Consider the following 17378-nt stretch of genomic DNA (forward strand, 5'->3'; position numbering starts at 1 on the left):
ACTACATTGCGTGCCACACTAAAGTAGGTAAAAATTTATCGGGTCGGGACGCCCCGAGGGTAGAGAAGGGTGCAGTGTTGCGAATATGGAATTTGGCCTCCATATCCGCTTGTAAATATTCCCCTATTTCCCCAATACTCCCCAACTATCCCCAATCCCCCATTCCCTAGTCCCATTGTCTGTAAACAACACTCTGTAGAACCGACCTTCCCCTTTTTCCCCCATTAAATGTCGTGCCCAGGTCCACCGCATCTCACGTAGACAACTTTCGGACATCTTGCTAGTTATTCTTAGTCTATGTCAGTTAAGGACTCCTTTCCATTAATTCTGACTCTTCGTTGCACCAGAATGTGATTATATGGCACCAGTAGTGAGTTTAGGACCTTCCCATACCTCCTTCCATCTTCTTCCCCAAACAACAACAACAACAACAACTACAGCTACAACAACAACTACAACCACGGCGCGCGGGGGGAGTGTGCGTCCTCCCACCAGCTCGGTTAGCCGCCATGACCATGCGCTCCACGGGGTTACCACGAAGGGGCTCCCTGTCAGCCCCTCGTCAAGGGCGGAGCCGGTAACCCCCCCGCATGCATCCAATGAGAAGCAACGAGCCGATTCCATCTGGGGCGGAGCTAACGAGCCGAGGGCGTGTCACTCCCCGCCGGATATACGCAGCGACTTACCGGATGTGAGGTCAGATGCGCCCCGAGCTTGAGCCTTGAGAAGACAAGAGAGCCACCTCCGAGCGCTGAGAGACCTCCTGCATCTTTTGGGCCGCGCTATCCTGTCCCTGAGCACAAGGTGCACCTTGTGCTGGCCATCGAATACCCGCTTTCCTTGCCATCAATCCCCGTGTGAGTCAGCCTTTTGTCCCGTTTATCTGTCGTCTGTTGGGGTTAATATAAGTGTGTCTAAGTGCCTGTCTTTCTATGATGTCCCTCTTGTAGTTGTAATCTAACCTTCCGCCTTAATATAATCTCCTCCGGAGGTCTTGAGAACCGTATCCCTGGTGTCGTGTCATTTTAATCCCAGCCGTGTGTCTTTTCCTTCATTGATCTAGCGTAGCGCGATTAGTCAACGTTCGGGTATAATCGGGTAACTTGTGCAGACGTGGTCATACCAAACCGCTCGGTAAATAACATCTAAGCCGCGTCTGTAACAATACTAACATAATCATAAAACTTTAAACAAACAAATAAAAAAATACCTATTTTGGGGGTCAACCCCCACTCCTCCAACCCATATACATCTTAAGACCCCAATTTTTCCAATGCCTTGAACAAACGTTGGTACATCATGGGTGATTAAGGTTGTGGTGAAGTTTCATCGAAATTGCGTGTGTAGTTTCTGCGAAGAAAGCAAATACCTATTTTTGGGGGAAACCCTCTCCCATAGACCTCTAAAGGGGCAGCTTTTTTTTAATGCCGTGAGCATACTTTGGTACATCACGGGTGGTGAAGGTTGTGGTCAGGTTTCATCGAAATCGTGTGTGTAGTTTCAGAGAAGAAAGCAAATACCTATTTTGGGGGGCAACCCCCCATACACCCCCAAAGGGGCAGATAATGTTAATGCCGTGAACAAACTTTGGTACATCACGGGTGGTGAAGGTTGTGGTCAAGTTTCATCGAAATTGTGTGTGTGTAGTTTCTGAGAAAAAAAGCTAATACCTATTTTGGGGGGGCAGCCCCTCCCCCCCCCCCCCCCCATATACCCCAAAGGGGCAGATGTTTTTAATGCCGTGAACAGACTTTGGTACAGAATTGATGGTGAAGGTTGTGGTCAAGTTTAATCGAAATAGTGTGTGTAGTTTCAGAGGAAAAAGCAAATTCCTATTTGGGGGGGGGGGGGGGGAGGGGGGGTTTAAACATGGATCCACTTTGACCCTGGTAAACCCCCCTTAGACCCCGATTTTTTTTTTTTCTAATGCCATGAACAAACTTTCGTCACAACACAACAAATATAATTTGTGCCAAATTTGGTCGCAATCCCTTCAGTGGTTTCGGAGAAGAAGTTTCAAGTGTTTACGGACGGACTGACGGACGGACAAAGGACACATTAAATATCAGGAGCGCAAGTGCAGTGGCTTGATGCAAAAACATATTGGAAAGCGAAATTGAGCTTCCGAATTTTGACATTTGACAATTTTGAATTTTGAATTTTGAACGTTTGACATTCCAAATTGGCAAAACCGAGTGATAACAAAATACTTAATTTTCTTTTTTCAGACCAACATTTTACCTTTATCTACTCGGAGGGGAATAATGCAAATAAAGCGTAAATGCGGCTTGCTCTATGCTATCGAGATGGCAATTTGGCTCCGATTGGACAGACCTTCGTCGAGTTGTGGTGGAAAAATGTTAAAACGTCTAATTTGGTCATGACCTGAAAATTAGGTCAAGGTCAAAAAAAGTATCAATCCCACAAACTTTTTATTCCCATTCTTGCTGAAACATTTAATTCCTAAAGTTTCAGCCAGCTCTGAGATACAGCTTGTAAATTGGCAGAAAAAAGGGACAAAATCCTAAATGGGGGTTTAGTACTCCACCGGGTGCAAGACCATGACCGTTTAACCCTGAGGGGTATGGTGTAAATGTAATTCAAATGCACCTTACCCAAAGCTATCTATAGAGAGAAATTTCGTCCCGATCGGACAAACGTTAGTTGAGTTATGGTGAGAAATGTTAAAATGAATAATTAGGTCATGACCTTAAAAATAAGTCAAAGTCAAAAATAGGTCAACTCAGCCTGCTTTCTATTGACATTGTAGATGCAAAATGGAATTCCAAAATTCCCAGCTGGCTCTGAGATACAGCTCGAAAATTGATAGTTTGGAAATTTGGAGTGTTGAGAGTGCAGGAAGAATATATATATATATATTGTTATGAATTTGGTAGAGCAATATCTAGAGCTAGGTAGATCTGAATAGGTAGGTATTCGGCTGTCGTGACAGGGACTCTACATGTAATAAGTTCTTGATGTTTAGGCGTTTGTCGGGGTAAGATGTATGATTGTGGATCTACCTGGAGGTCCGAGTGTTAAATAGTGAGGGATTAAAGGTAACGCCCCTGTGAGTCTCACCTGGTAGTCAAACCTTTGTCCATTATGGCACTGCAAACCACATAAACATTAGTTAGGTCCTTAGCGCAACATTAAATAATTCCCTTTCCCTGACATTGACTTCGTAATAAATAGACAGGAAACCAGGCCAAAAACACCGCCACGGTTGGCCGCCGCCATTCGCACCTCAAAGGCCTACCAACCTCGCTGGCACGTGTTACAAAACGACCGCGGGGGGGTCGCGGACGGGAGATGTCAGGAGTCGCATGCCGCAGAGGGCGTGACCTGGGCGAGTTGGGAGGCTATGATTGGCTGAGGAGTGCGCCAATGTGACGTCATCGGCCACCAATATATGCGACGGTCGGACGCCATTTCGTGGCAGACACACGGTGACACACGGCAGTCGGCAGACGCAGGCAGACACCGGAGAGTTCGTAGTTGAGTTCGTGGCAGTCCAGAGAGTACACAGGGAGTTCGTTGGAGCACACAGTCGACGCGGAGACACAGTTGGTGGAAAAAGCTCCCCGAAGACAGTTGGGGGAAAAGCTCCCCGAAGGCAGTTGGTGGAGAGTTCGTTAGAACACCAAGCACACAGAGCACGCGGCAGTTCGCAGCAGTTCGTTGCAAGTCGAGCCCTCCGTTGAACCATTGGTGCACGGGCCTTGTGGAGATCGTCCTCGTGTGAAGCTGCTGGCCACGCGTCGGACGCGTGGTGCTTGGAGCGGGGCCTCGTGGAGCTTGGAGCGAAGGACCTGGTGGTGTGCGATCGGGCCAAAAGGAGCGGTGTGGACGGCCGCCACCAAGACAACCAAAAGACAGATAAGCCGCATCCGCGTACATTTGAACGACGTGACGTGTTATTTTTGTATTCATAATCTCCCTCGTATCGTGTTTGCTGTCAGTCGTGTGGGGACGTCCCGATTTAGAGTTATTAGATTTACCGGCGCGGCTTTTTCACTGTATTACTATTCGATAATAAATCCTTATATTATTTTCTGTATATATATCTGAACGCAGTTTTCCTGGGTGTTTGATTTTAATAGGTAAGGTTGCGGAGCCTTCGCTGTGTCCCGCCATTCCGCGCGTTTGTGTTGAACTTGAGTCCGCCATTGAGTGTTCGCCTCGGGAGTTAAAGTCTCGCAAATCGGCCATCCGTAACTGTGGTGTTAATCACAGTTGCGTAACAAGTGGTGTCAGGAGTGGGATTTGAACCCGTCGGACAATTTTTTTTTGTCCGCGGCGAGACATCGACACGGTCGGACAAATTTTTTTTGTCCGCGGGGAGAAATCGACACGGTCGGGCGTACATTGCGCCCGACGTTCGAACGCAAATTTTTTTATAGTTGAGGCGGAGAAATTTGATAATCAATTGGGCAAACGGAGCGCGATATCGCGTCTTCGTCAAATTTAAATTGTTTCAGGAATTATTAAAATAAATACGCGCGCGGGGAACGACCTTCCGAAAAGCGGATGTCGGAGGTCGACGAGATGGAAGTACGCAGCGAGGCCTCCGTCAGCGTTGGGAGTGAGCCGGAAATAGGGGAATTAGATGTCGAGGTGAGCCTTGGAACCTCCCCCGTCCCGAGCACCAACTTATCCCCCTCCCCCACCGGGGAGTCGGGAGCAGTAGGAACGGCCCCGACAACCGACCAGATGTTGGGTCAATTGCTTCGAAAAATTGAAGGGATGGAAAAGAACGGTGAGCGAGCCAGTTGGGAATTGAATGAACAAATGAAGTCGCAGGGGAAGGGATGGAGGGAAGGAATGAAGGGAATGAGTAAGGATATGGGAGAAATGAAAAGTGGGTTGGAAAATAAAATGGAATCGCAGGGGAAGGAATGGAGGAATGAAATAAAGGAAAGGAATGAACAATTGGAAGGAAAATTGGGGAAATGGCACAGCAGCTGGGGGAACGAATTGATGGCATAGAAGGGAGAGTGCAAAACCAAATTACGGACAGACTGGGGAAATTTGAGGGTAAAGTAGAAACTCAAATGGGGGAGATGGAAAAAGCCATAGGGGTGGAAATTGAATTGAAACGGGAAGAATTAATGTCAAAAATAGAGGAGGGCGTGACGCAGGCTGTCCAAATGGGGGAAAAGTTGGAGGGTCAGATTGGTGCCACAAATGCTCGAATTGATAAAGCAAATGGGGACCTGGAAGGCTATCGGGGCCGGGTGGATGCCAGAATGCTACAGCAGAGTGAGGAATGGGGACTGCTCAACCGGCAGGGGGGCAAATTGGCCGAGGAGGTGAGGGGGTTGGAAACCCGCATAAAAGAGCAGGAGCAAGGGTTAATTGAGAAAGGCCTGTGGGGGCCACTAATGGATAATGAAAGGGTGAGTGATTTTATGCAGGAGCGACTGGAGATCTGGGACAATACCATCAAGAAGGAGGTTGGTCGGGTTCAAGAGAGCCTGAAGGAAGAGGTGAGTAGGTCGGTTAAACATTTTCAGGACCAGATTAAGGTGACCCAGGAGACCCTCACCACGAGCCACATTTGGACACCAGAGGCTCCGAAACGGAATACCCAGTTGGGGGGGTGTTTTGGCCCCGGACTGGATTTGGACAGAGAGGAATCGGGGAATAGAGTCTCTGGAAAAACAATCCCCCTCGTACATTTTGACGGATCAGGGAGCCTCGAGGCTTTCCTGACACAATTTGAGTGCGTGTCTCAGCTCAATGGTTGGGGAGAGCGGGAGCGCATGGGGAATCTGGTGGCGACACTGCGTGGGTCAGCCGCCGACGTGTTGAACGTAGTCCCAGAGGGAATATTGACCAGCAAGGCCATTTGTGAGGCCTTGAATAACAGGTACGGGACAGGCGCAAGGTGCGACCTGGTCAGGGCACAGCTGCTGCATCGCAGGCAAAAGCCTAATGAGACGTTGCAGGAGCTGGCCCAGGATATATACCAGTCTGTGAGGATAGCATACAGGGACCTACCAGCACAGGCGTGGGACAAGCTGGCGATAGAAAAATTTATGGCGGCTCTCCCTGATCCTGAGGTCCGGACGTTGGTGGAGTTACAGGACCCACCCACGGTGCACCGGGCAGCGGAATGCGCGGCGAGACTGACCTTTTTGAGAAGGTCGAACCGCGCATCGGAGAGGGCACCTGTGACGGTACGGCAGACCGAGGTGCGGGATCGGGAAAAGCCAGAGGATGACATCGGGCGAATGTTAAGGGGAATCAGCCGCCAGCTGACAAATTTGATGGGGGGACAAATTGCAGGGAGCGAGTCACGACAGGGTGGTCCAGGTTGGCCATCAGGACGGCCTGATTTTTATCGGGCTGGGCCGGGAGAAAGGGGGGCTCCACCTGGCTACCAGAGGGGTCCGTTCTTGGGGACTTGTTTTAGATGTGGGAGAAGAGGGCACAGTCAGAGGAATTGTCGGCAACCATATGGGCCCCCACCTCCTGACAGGCTTCGCAGTCCAGAAAGGAGGGGGCCCCCAGTAGGTCCACAGATGCCAGACAGAGGACCACCACCTCCGCCTGGGCCAATAGAGGTAGAGTGTGCGGGAAACTAGAACGAGCCGAGCATACGGGGCCATGCTCGGCTGGCAAGTGTGTGGAGAAGCGCCCTCCTTTGGTGGAAGTAGTGAATTGCGGACAAATTGGCACGGGTAATCTAAGGGTTAGATGCAAAATTGAGGGAGAATTTTGTGAGGCTGTGGTGGACACTGGAGCCAGTGACACCATTATCAATCCGGGTGTGCTAGACCAGAGTGTTGGAGGCTGGGACAAAATTGATAGGGTAGAAGGACACAGCCTTCAACTGGCTACGGGGGCAACGGCACCAATATTGGGACGCGGAGTGGTGAGGATGGAGTTGGGTGGCCTGGAGGTCAGCGTGGTTGTGTGGGTGGCGGGGGTGTGCGATCAGTGTCTGTTGGGACTGAGTTTCCTGGTGGAACATGACTGCCAATTAGACCTTGGGCGTGGTCATATGTGGTTGGGCACCGAGAGGCTGCAGTTAATGGGACTGGGGGATGACGAGGAGGTGCAGGGGACGTGGCTGGATGTGCCGCGCACTGTGACCGTGCCTCCCAGGTCCGAGAGAGTCGTGATGGCAGAGTTAGCAGCAGGTGCTCAACCCATTGGCCAGCTGGGGCTAGTGGAGTCGTGGTCCTCGCAGGGGACGGAGGAATTAATGGTGGGTCGCACCCTCATAGACACCCGTGGGCCTATGCTGGCAGTCAGGCTGCTCAACTTGTCCGACAGCCCCCGCACTATAAGGGGCGGAGCCATCGTAGCCAAATGCAGTAGTGTAGTAGAGGTCACCGGAGGAGGTGGATCCACATGCTTGCCAGTACAGCCGGAAGGAGGGCAAAATTTGGGGAAATGTGATTGGTCAGAGGGAGTGCGGGACATGATGACACGCTCTGAAGAGGGCCTAACATCGGAGCAGGTAGAGACGTTGCACAATTTGGTTGGTAAGAACTTGGGTGTTTTTTCTCTCTCCCCCGAGGATGTTGGACGCACGAGTCTCGTCAGGCACAAAATTAGCACTGGCGAGGCTCGGCCTGTTCGCCAACCGCCGAGGCGGCTCCCTTTCGCTAAGAAGGAGGAGGCAGAGGAACAGGTGAGCAAAATGGAAAGAGCCGGATTTATCGAGCCCTCGGTGAGTCCTTGGGTGTCACCCATTGTGCTGGTGAAGAAGAAGGACGGGACCACTCGGTTCTGTGTGGACTACCGCCAGCTCAATCATGTGACACTCAAGGACTCGTATCCCCTGCCAAGGATCGATGACACCCTCGATGCCGTTTCAGGCTCAACGTGGTTCTCCACGTTGGATTTAAAGAGCGGTTATTGGCAGGTGGAAATGGATAAAGAGGCGAGGGAGAAAACGGCGTTCACCACAGGAAAGGGTCTCTGGCAGTTTGTCGTCATGCCCTTTGGATTGTGCAATGCCCCTGCCACGTTTGAGCGTCTGATGGAACGTGTTTTAATTGGCTTACCGTGGCAGACTTGCCTCGTCTATTTGGATGATGTATTGATCCACGCTCCCACATTTGAACAGGCTGTCGAAAATTTGTCAGACGTATTTGGGAGATTAAGGGGTGCCGGGTTGAAATTAAATCCGAGCAAGTGTGAAATTTTCAGGAGGGAAGTGACTTACCTGGGTCACGTGATCAGTGAGAGCGGCGTGGCCACTGACCCAGGAAAGGTAAAATCTGTACAAGAGTGGCCCGCCCCTAAAAATGTAAGGGAGGTCCGAGGATTTTTGGGCCTCTGCTCGTACTACAGGAGATTTGTGGCAAATTTCGCGGAAATTGCAAGACCTTTGCACAAATTGACAGAGAAAGGAGCCAAATTTGTATGGTCAGAGAGCTGCATCGAGGCATTCAGTCACTTAAAACAACGTCTGGTGGAGGCCCCAGTTTTGGCATACCCAACGGATGATGGCAATTACATCCTGGACACAGATGCGAGCCAGGAGGGATTGGGAGCTGTGTTGTCACAAATGCAACAGGGAGTCGAGAGGGCTATTGCGTATTACAGTCGGGCACTTTCGAGGCCCGAACGAAATTATTGCGTTACCCGCAAAGAACTATTGGCCTTGCTGTCTGCAGTTGGACACTTTCACCCTTACCTTTATGGGAGGGAGTTTGTGATCCGAGTGGATCATGCCTCCTTGCAATGGCTCCTTCGGTTCAAAGAGCCGGAGGGACAAATTGCAAGGTGGCTTGAGAGGCTGCAGCAGTATAATTTCACTGTGCAACATCGGCCTGGCAAAGCACATGCCAATGCAGACGCTCTCTCTCGGCGCCCCTGTTGGGAGGCACAGTGTAAATTTTGTGATAGACAAGAAGCCAAGGATCCAATTGGGCAGGGCCAAATTGATGCATGCCTATATGCAGCGAGAGTGACCAGGCGAACTTTGCCACAACCCCCACAGGAATTGGGCGATGTGAATTGGCAAGAGAGTCAAAGGGAGGATCCCGTTTTGGGGCCCCTTTTTCAGTGGCTAGAGGAGGACAAAAGACCCTCTTGGGAGGAGATTGCTCCACACGGAGCCCAGGTAAAGGCCTATTGGGCACAGTGGCAGATGTTGGGGTTGAAAGAGGGCTATTTGTTCAGAAAGTGGGTGACACCAATGGGTGATGTAGCTTCCTGGTTGATAATTGTACCTAACAAATTGAAGGAAGTGGTTATGGGGCACGTGCATGGGACTAGGACAATGGGACATTTGGGCGTGGCCAAGACTTTGTCCAAATTACGACAGAGGTTCTACTGGGTGAATTCGGGCAGAGACATTCAAAATTGGGTGAGATCCTGCGACCTCTGCCGCGGTAAGAAGGGACCCCCACGGGCGCGCAAGGCCCCGCTCCAGGTGTACAATGTCGGGGCACCGCTCGAGCGGGTGGCAGTAGATGTGGTGGGGCCCCTGCCAGCCACCCGCCGAGGGAATCGGTACATTATGGTGGCAATGGATTACTTCACCAAGTGGCCAGAGGCCTACCCATTGCCCAACCAGGAAGCCCGGCTGGTAGCTCAAGTTCTAGTTGAGGGATTCTTCTCCCGATTTGGCGTCCCAAGGGAGCTACACACTGACCAGGGCCGGAACTTTGAATCTGCCCTCCTGCGGTCGGTGTGCGAGCTCCTCCAAATTCATAAGACCCGGACGACTCCCCTGAGGCCTCAATCGGATGGGATGGTAGAGAGGTTCAACCGGACACTGTTGACACAATTGGCCCTCTTTACATCTGAAAACCAACAGGATTGGGACGAGCACCTTCCCTTTATATTGATGGCATACCGGACCGCCCAGCATGCGACCACTCGGTGCACCCCCGCCTTGTTGATGTTCGGTAGGGAGATGCGAGTCCCCACAGATTTGTTGATGGGACCGTCACCAGGGGAACCGGGTGAGCCAACTGTGGAGAGCTATGCAACCAATTTGAAAGCGAGCATGGAAAAGGCTCATGAGTTTGCGAGGAAGCAAATTGGCTTGGCTTCTTCGCAGATGAAAACGCGGTATGACGCTCGGGCTCACACACCTCGTTTCCTTCCTGGAGACCTTGTTTGGCTCTACTGGCCCCGGAGAAGGAAGGGGGTGTGCCCAAAACTCACTTCACCTTGGAAGGGCCCTGGGGTGGTGCTTCGGCAGGTGACTGATGTGGTGTTCAAAATTCAGATGGGCCCGCATGCCCTTCCACAGATAGTTCACGGGGATAGATTGAGCTCCTACATGGGTCGGGAGGCTCCGGAGTGGATTGGAAGGGTGAGGGGGAAATTAGGTGTGGTGGATGGCACTCTTGGACCTGACCAACCTGCAACTACCTGCACTTGAGGTGAGTGTTTTGAGGAGTACTGTCCCAGGCTTCAGGACTTGCTTTGGAAATTGGGGACATGTAAATTGGAGTTGGGAGGCGGGTGAGAGTGATGACATGGCCGGTGAGGGGATGGAATGGGAGCCACAGTGTCTTGTGGGTGGCGTATGTTTTTGTGTAGTGGTTAGGTGTTTTGATGTGGTCGTGAGAGTGGAACCTGGAGAGTGAGTGATGATTATTGGAGATAATGAGGGGCGATAATTGTGCTTTTTGGAAATGTGCTAATGGAAATGTGTAAGGATTCAATGATTCGAACTGTGAATGGGATTTCACATTGGCAGGCCATGGCAAGCCTTGTAACACCTTTTACACCATCTATGAATTGTACTGAATTGTGCTGAGTTGTGTGGAGAATTGAATGGCAGCGGGGGAGGAAGTGTGTTTTGGGGTCTTGTGGGTGGGGAAGGTGTGTGTGTCCGCAGGTACAGAGCAAGCTCTGAGGAGCGATGCCTACGGGCCCCCCTCTGCGGCAATTACCCCTGGCAGCCGGTGGTAACTGGAAATTGGAGCTCGTCGGTGGAGGGTCTGGTTGGGCGCCGCGGGGTGAGGAAGTCCCCCGGTGACCCGTGTTGCTGCGCGAAAGCAGGAGGCAAAGGAGCCTGGTGTGTGTGGAGACCCTCACCGGCGAGGTAACGGCGGAAAGGGGCTGTTGGGCTGTCACGGGGCCAAGAGGTAAAAGGGGGGGGGGGGGGGGACAATGAACTTGTAAGTCGGTTGACTTGTTTTTGGGACTGCGGGCACCACAGCCTGATGCGCCCCCACCATCTTTTTGTGCGGTACCTCCCCGCTGCCTAGTTGAGGAATGCACACACACGTGAATGACATCAATGCCATGGTCCTGCAGGGGGTGTATTGAAATAAGTGCTTTGTTGATTTTTGAAATGCCTTGATGACCTATGGAATGAGAATGAGTGGTTAAGGGGTTTGTGTTGCATGAATGTGGGCGAAATCCACCGAGCCGTGTCACTCACCTGTAACATCTGGACAGGGCCCGTGGAAATTTAGGGGGATGCATTGGGGATGGCCCCGCAGGTAAGGTTGTGTCTTGTGGCATCCACCGGGGGACGCGGTCTGTAGACCGGGGTATGTACAAAGGTTAGAGTTTTGAGTTTTGGAAAGATGGTTAAGTTTTGTGGTTAAGTTAGTATTGTGTGTTGTTGTTTCCTCCCTCCACAGGAACAACGAAGAAGATGTACATACTTGCATGATGGTTAAGGGGTTCAGCATGTTAAGGAAGTGTAGGTAGGTAGTCCGACTCACTTCCCACAGCCCTTCCTGATTTATTTCATAGGTTAATTAAGTGTGTGACAGTAAGTGTTAAGGCTGGAATGGTAGCGCCTGCGGTGAACCTTGCAGGAGCTACGGTTCCAGGGGGGGGGGGGCTGTGTTATGAATTTGGTAGAGCAATATCTAGAGCTAGGTAGATCTGAATAGGTAGGTATTCGGCTGTCGTGACAGGGACTCTACATGTAATAAGTTCTTGATGTTTAGGCGTTTGTCGGGGTAAGATGTATGATTGTGGATCTACCTGGAGGTCCGAGTGTTAAATAGTGAGGGATTAAAGGTAACGCCCCTGTGAGTCTCACCTGGTAGTCAAACCTTTGTCCATTATGGCACTGCAAACCACATAAACATTAGTTAGGTCCTTAGCGCAACATTAAATAATTCCCTTTCCCTGACATTGACTTCGTAATAAATAGACAGGAAACCAGGCCAAAAACACCGCCACGGTTGGCCGCCGCCATTCGCACCTCAAAGGCCTACCAACCTCGCTGGCACGTGTTACAAAACGACCGCGGGGGGGTCGCGGACGGGAGATGTCAGGAGTCGCATGCCGCAGAGGGCGTGACCTGGGCGAGTTGGGAGGCTATGATTGGCTGAGGAGTGCGCCAATGTGACGTCATCGGCCACCAATATATGCGACGGTCGGACGCCATTTCGTGGCAGACACACGGCAGTCGGCAGACGCAGGCAGACACCGGAGAGTTCGTAGTTGAGTTCGTGGCAGTCCAGAGAGTACACAGGGAGTTCGTTGGAGCACACAGTCGACGCGGAGACACAGTTGGTGGAAAAAGCTCCCCGAAGACAGTTGGGGGAAAAGCTCCCCGAAGGCAGTTGGTGGAGAGTTCGTTAGAACACCAAGCACACAGAGCACGCGGCAGTTCGCAGCAGTTCGTTGCAAGTCGAGCCCTCCGTTGAACCATTGGTGCACGGGCCTTGTGGAGATCGTCCTCGTGTGAAGCTGCTGGCCACGCGTCGGACGCGTGGTGCTTGGAGCGGGGCCTCGTGGAGCTTGGAGCGAAGGACCTGGTGGTGTGCGATCGGGCCAAAAGGAGCGGTGTGGACGGCCGCCACCAAGACAACCAAAAGACAGATAAGCCGCATCCGCGTACATTTGAACGACGTGACGTGTTATTTTTGTATTCATAATCTCCCTCGTATCGTGTTTGCTGTCAGTCGTGTGGGGACGTCCCGATTTAGAGTTATTAGATTTACCGGCGCGGCTTTTTCACTGTATTACTATTCGATAATAAATCCTTATATTATTTTCTGTATATATATCTGAACGCAGTTTTCCTGGGTGTTTGATTTTAATAGGTAAGGTTGCGGAGCCTACGCTGTGTCCCGCCATTCCGCGCGTTTGTGTTGAACTTGAGTCCGCCATTGAGTGTTCGCCTCGGGAGTTAAAGTCTCGCAAATCGGCCATCCGTAACTGTGGTGTTAATCACAGTTGCGTAACAATATATATAGAATATATATATATATATATTTTTTTTTGAAATGTATTCCTGGGGTTTAAGAAACTCTGTGGTACCATTAAATATTGGGGGCGCCAATTGTAGAAACAAACCAACAACGTGTATAAGCCTTCCCCTCTGGGGGAGGCCTAATTATTACCTGCCAGCATTGTTTTCTTTGTCGTCTTGAGGAATTATTTTTCTTTTCTTATTTGTTTGAAGATTTAATATCTGAACTTTAACTGTGTTGAGCAAATTTGATTTTCAGAGAAACTCTTTCATGTTCTTACATAGAAATATGATTGTTGCACAGACAGCTCATTGTGAATTGCCGCAGGACTGCCCTAAAACAGAGATGGATCCCGAAGGAGTGGGTAAGGTTTATCCGTATCACATGCCGACATTGCCTACTTTCCCTGCTTCTGCATCACTCCAACTGTCAAACGTATCCCCTCTCCCTTGCTTCCAGGGGTGTTCACAGGGAAATGTATCAATACATCGTGTGAAATTCATTCTTGGTGTCCATTAGAAAAAGAGGAAGTACCACCAAAGTGAGCATTTTTGCATTTACTTACACCTGTGTCCCATTTCAAAGTGCTGTATTGCTTTATTCCACCCCTTCCCCATTTGGTTTAAAGGTCTTTAAGACAAACAAATGGTATGTGTCCATGCTAATAGCGTGAAAGATATGCTCGTTGTTGAAGAAAACGATGTACTTGCTATTATGCAAATTAGACAATAGTGGGGAGAGGAGTGAAGGTGGTAGAGATGACACAGAGAAGGAGGTTGGTAGGAGGTTACACGATGTTACACATATGAGATGGAAGAAGTAATGGAGTTGGAATAATAGTTTCAGAAGAGATCAGAAAGGATGTGACGAGTGGAAAAAGGGATGGTTATGGCATGGTTGATGATGCAGAAACAAATGGAATGTGTTACGTCGGCGTACGGGCCACAGATGGGATGGACTGAGGTGAAGAAGCAGGTTCAGGAACGCACTTGAGAGGAGGATGGGAAGGGTTAAGCCGGAGGTGAAGCTAAGCTCTGCGGTAGACTTCATTGCATATGTCATTGCAACTTGCAAATCAGCATACTTTCAGCTGCGAAAGATCGCATCCATTCGCCACTTTCTTACTCCTCAAGCTGCTCTAACTCTGGTCTGTGCCCTTGTCCTCTCAAGGCTAGACTATTGTAATTCTTTGTACTAGGGCATGCCCGTACTATATCTATATCTAAAATTATATCCCCCCCCTCTATTTACATGAAATGGTTTGGTCCAAAGCGAACGGCTTGCGAGTGGTGACAATCCCCCCCCTCTATTTACATGCAATGGTTTGGTCCAAAGCGAACGGCTTCCGGAGTTTGGTAAAGCAATCGCCATCGCGTGCACAAACGCGCAGGAAAGCGAATGAATCGCAAATTCGTTTTTATTAGTTTTAAAACTTTATTAAAACATAGTTTAACGGCAACATAGTTTTCCAACGTGAAATAAATGAATACGCTGTCAAATGTGCCATCCGAGGCAGAGTGTGTCCGCCACGTTCGGCACACGCGATCGTTCGCTGCTCTCTGATTGGTTGAATCGTTTTTTGGACATAGCTCGGTAAGTAATTGTCCGATTAATATGAAACCTTGAAAAGGCACATCCTCGGGTCCCCAGCAATATACCTGGCAAGTTAAAAGTATATCGGACCCGTGGTTGTCGAGAAACAGCGGTCACAGACAAACGTACAGACAGACAGACAGAGATTACTGGAATTATAGATAGATGCTGGCTGCCCTCAGTTTTTCTTGGATAAGTTACAAAAGGTTCAAAACTCTGCCGCTCGTCTTGTCTGTAAGGCGAAGAAGTCTGACCATGTTACTCCGCTTCTTGAATCTTTACACTGGCTGCCTGTCTCTGCTCGTGTGCAATACAAAATTTGCACACTATGTGTTTCACAAGTCTTTCAAAGTGTAAGTCCTGTTTTCCCTTTGGTTTGAGGTGGGACAGAGATCGAGAGTATGTCTGTGTACATGTGCGGGGGAGGGAGGGGAGGAGGAGGGGGAGTACACATCTGTGGGTTTTGAATGGGGAGGGAGAGGAATAGGGCAAAAGTGAAGGTGTGTCTGTGTGTGTGTATGTTTGTGTGTGTGTGTGTGTGCGGTGTGTGTGCATTCGCGTGATAATGTAAAGTGCCATGAGGGTAGTTTACTCTGCTTGATGGGGCTATAAAAGACTCCTTTATTATTATTATTTTTATTTTTATTATTATTATTATTATATGTGGGAGTAATGTAGCCGGGTGAAGAGGAATGTATTTGTAGATTTGAATGAGGAATAGAGAGGATAGAGATCTGATGGTTCATTCTTGCAGAAGCGGGAGAGCCACAAGGTCACATACGGGAGTGGGACAGCACAAAACGGAATTGGATTTGTTGATGATTCGGAATGAACAGCTGTGGAGGATCAAGGACTGTATGACAGTCGTGGGAGAGCATGTCACAACTTGGCACGCGCGCTGTGGTGTTTGTTGTGCGAATGCAGAAGCGGAAGGAGGTTAAGAGTGTGGGCCGAAAGCCGATCAAGTGGTGAAAGTAGAAATATGATGTCACTGAAGTGCAAGGAGATGGTGAAGGTTAAGTATGAGGAACTTAATGAGAAAGCCTAGTGCTTGGAGGAGGAGTGGAATAAGTACAGAGAGGCATCTATCTATAATTCCAGTAATCTCTGTCTGTACGTTTGTACGTCTGTACGTCTGTTTGTCTGTGACCGCTGTTTCTCGACAACCACGGGTCCGATATACTTTTAACTTGCCAGGTATATTGCTGGGGACCCGAGGATGTGCCTTTTCAAGGTTTCATATTAATCGGACAATTACTTACCGAGCTATGTCCAAAAAACGATTCAACCAATCAGAGAGCAGCGAACGATCGCGTGTGCCGAACGTGGAGGACACACTCTGCATCGGATGGCACATTTGAGAGCGTATTCATTTATTTCACGTTTGCAAACTATGTTGGCGTTAAACTATGTTTTAAAACTAATAAAACCGAATTTGCGATTCATTCGCTTTCCTGCGCGTTTGTGCACGCGATGGCGATTTCTTTACCAAACTCCGGAAGCCGTTCGCTTTGGACCAAACCATTGCATGTAAATAGAGGGGGGGGATTGTCACCGTACTCGCAAGCCGTTCGCTTTGGACCAAACCATTTCATGTAAATAGAGGGGGGGGATATAATTTTAGATATAGATATAGTACGGGCAATGCCCTAGTTTAGGGCAATTGCAGAAAATCTGTGGAGAAGAACATCAGGAAAGGGTACAATGTCAGGGAATCGAAACCAGGTGTGGTGGATTGAGGAAGTGGCAAAGGCAGTTGGTGAGAAGGAGGTTTGGGAGTTTGGATAGAAAAGATCAAGGATGCAGGGTTAGGGGAGGAGGACATCTAGATGCAGTGTTATAGCAATTGTCTAGGCCTAAGAGGAAAACAGCAAGAGAAGAAAGCTGTGAATAAGGCAAAAAATTTATATGGAATCGGATGTGTTTAGCAACTTGGACAAGTATAGTCGGACGAAGATTATCTATTAGGGTGTAGGCGAGGCCTGCGGTGGGGGCATAGTGGAAGACTAACGGATGTGTCCTTGTCACGCAGAAAGCCCAAGGGATTCTGTGCGCAGCTTCCCCCGCAAAGGTCTCAGATATCTCCTCTCCCTCACGGCTCGTAACGTGCCTTTTTGTTTATCCCCACCTCAAGCCATGACACCACTAGCCTCTCCCTGCTTGGTTGTCATTGGTTCGGGGTGTAGTTCGTGCGCGGGGCAACCTATCATCACCTCATGGTGCTAAGTGGTCATGGCGTTTCCCCATAAATTGGTGCCAATGGCCTGTTAGATCACTTTAAAGCACATTTAAGACAGATTACAAAGGGACAAAAAATAAAATGGTGTGAAGAGAAAGTGGGTTTAGACACACATGTGGGGAAGGAAAGTGACAGCTTTCTATACACATAACGACGCATATCTCTATATTGCAATTAAATTACCTCACGCTTATTCTAATACGCGCATTAAGGGAAATGACTATTGTTATACTATGCAAAGTTACCTCCTAGAAGACATTCCCACAGCAGTATTTAAGTGGGTGAGGGAGAGGAAGTTCCAAAAGGTTTGAACATTTACGTGTATGTAATATGTAATATGTAAATATTTTCTTTTAACGTTGTTCAAAATAAGATGCATACATATGATTATTAAGTCAAAC

At 49.4% G+C, this 17378-nt stretch overlaps 1 protein-coding gene across 3 annotated transcripts in view; it reads left to right on the forward strand.

Moving 5' to 3' along the window:
• Window positions 1-17378, forward strand: part of LOC137432365 (P2X purinoceptor 4) — a 49374-nt gene that overhangs the window by 14752 nt on the left and 17244 nt on the right. For all 3 annotated transcript variants that reach the window (XM_078783143.1, XM_078783142.1, XM_078783141.1), the window contains exons 5-6: window positions 13449-13509; window positions 13605-13686. In XM_078783143.1, the coding sequence (XP_078639269.1) occupies window positions 13449-13509; window positions 13605-13686 (143 nt within the window). The remainder of the gene's footprint in view (window positions 1-13448; window positions 13510-13604; window positions 13687-17378) is intronic.

This window comes from Myxine glutinosa, chromosome 8 (assembly GCF_964187855.1).
Source record: "Myxine glutinosa chromosome 8, kmMyxGlut1.1, whole genome shotgun sequence".
Lineage (NCBI taxonomy): Eukaryota > Metazoa > Chordata > Myxini > Myxiniformes > Myxinidae > Myxine > Myxine glutinosa.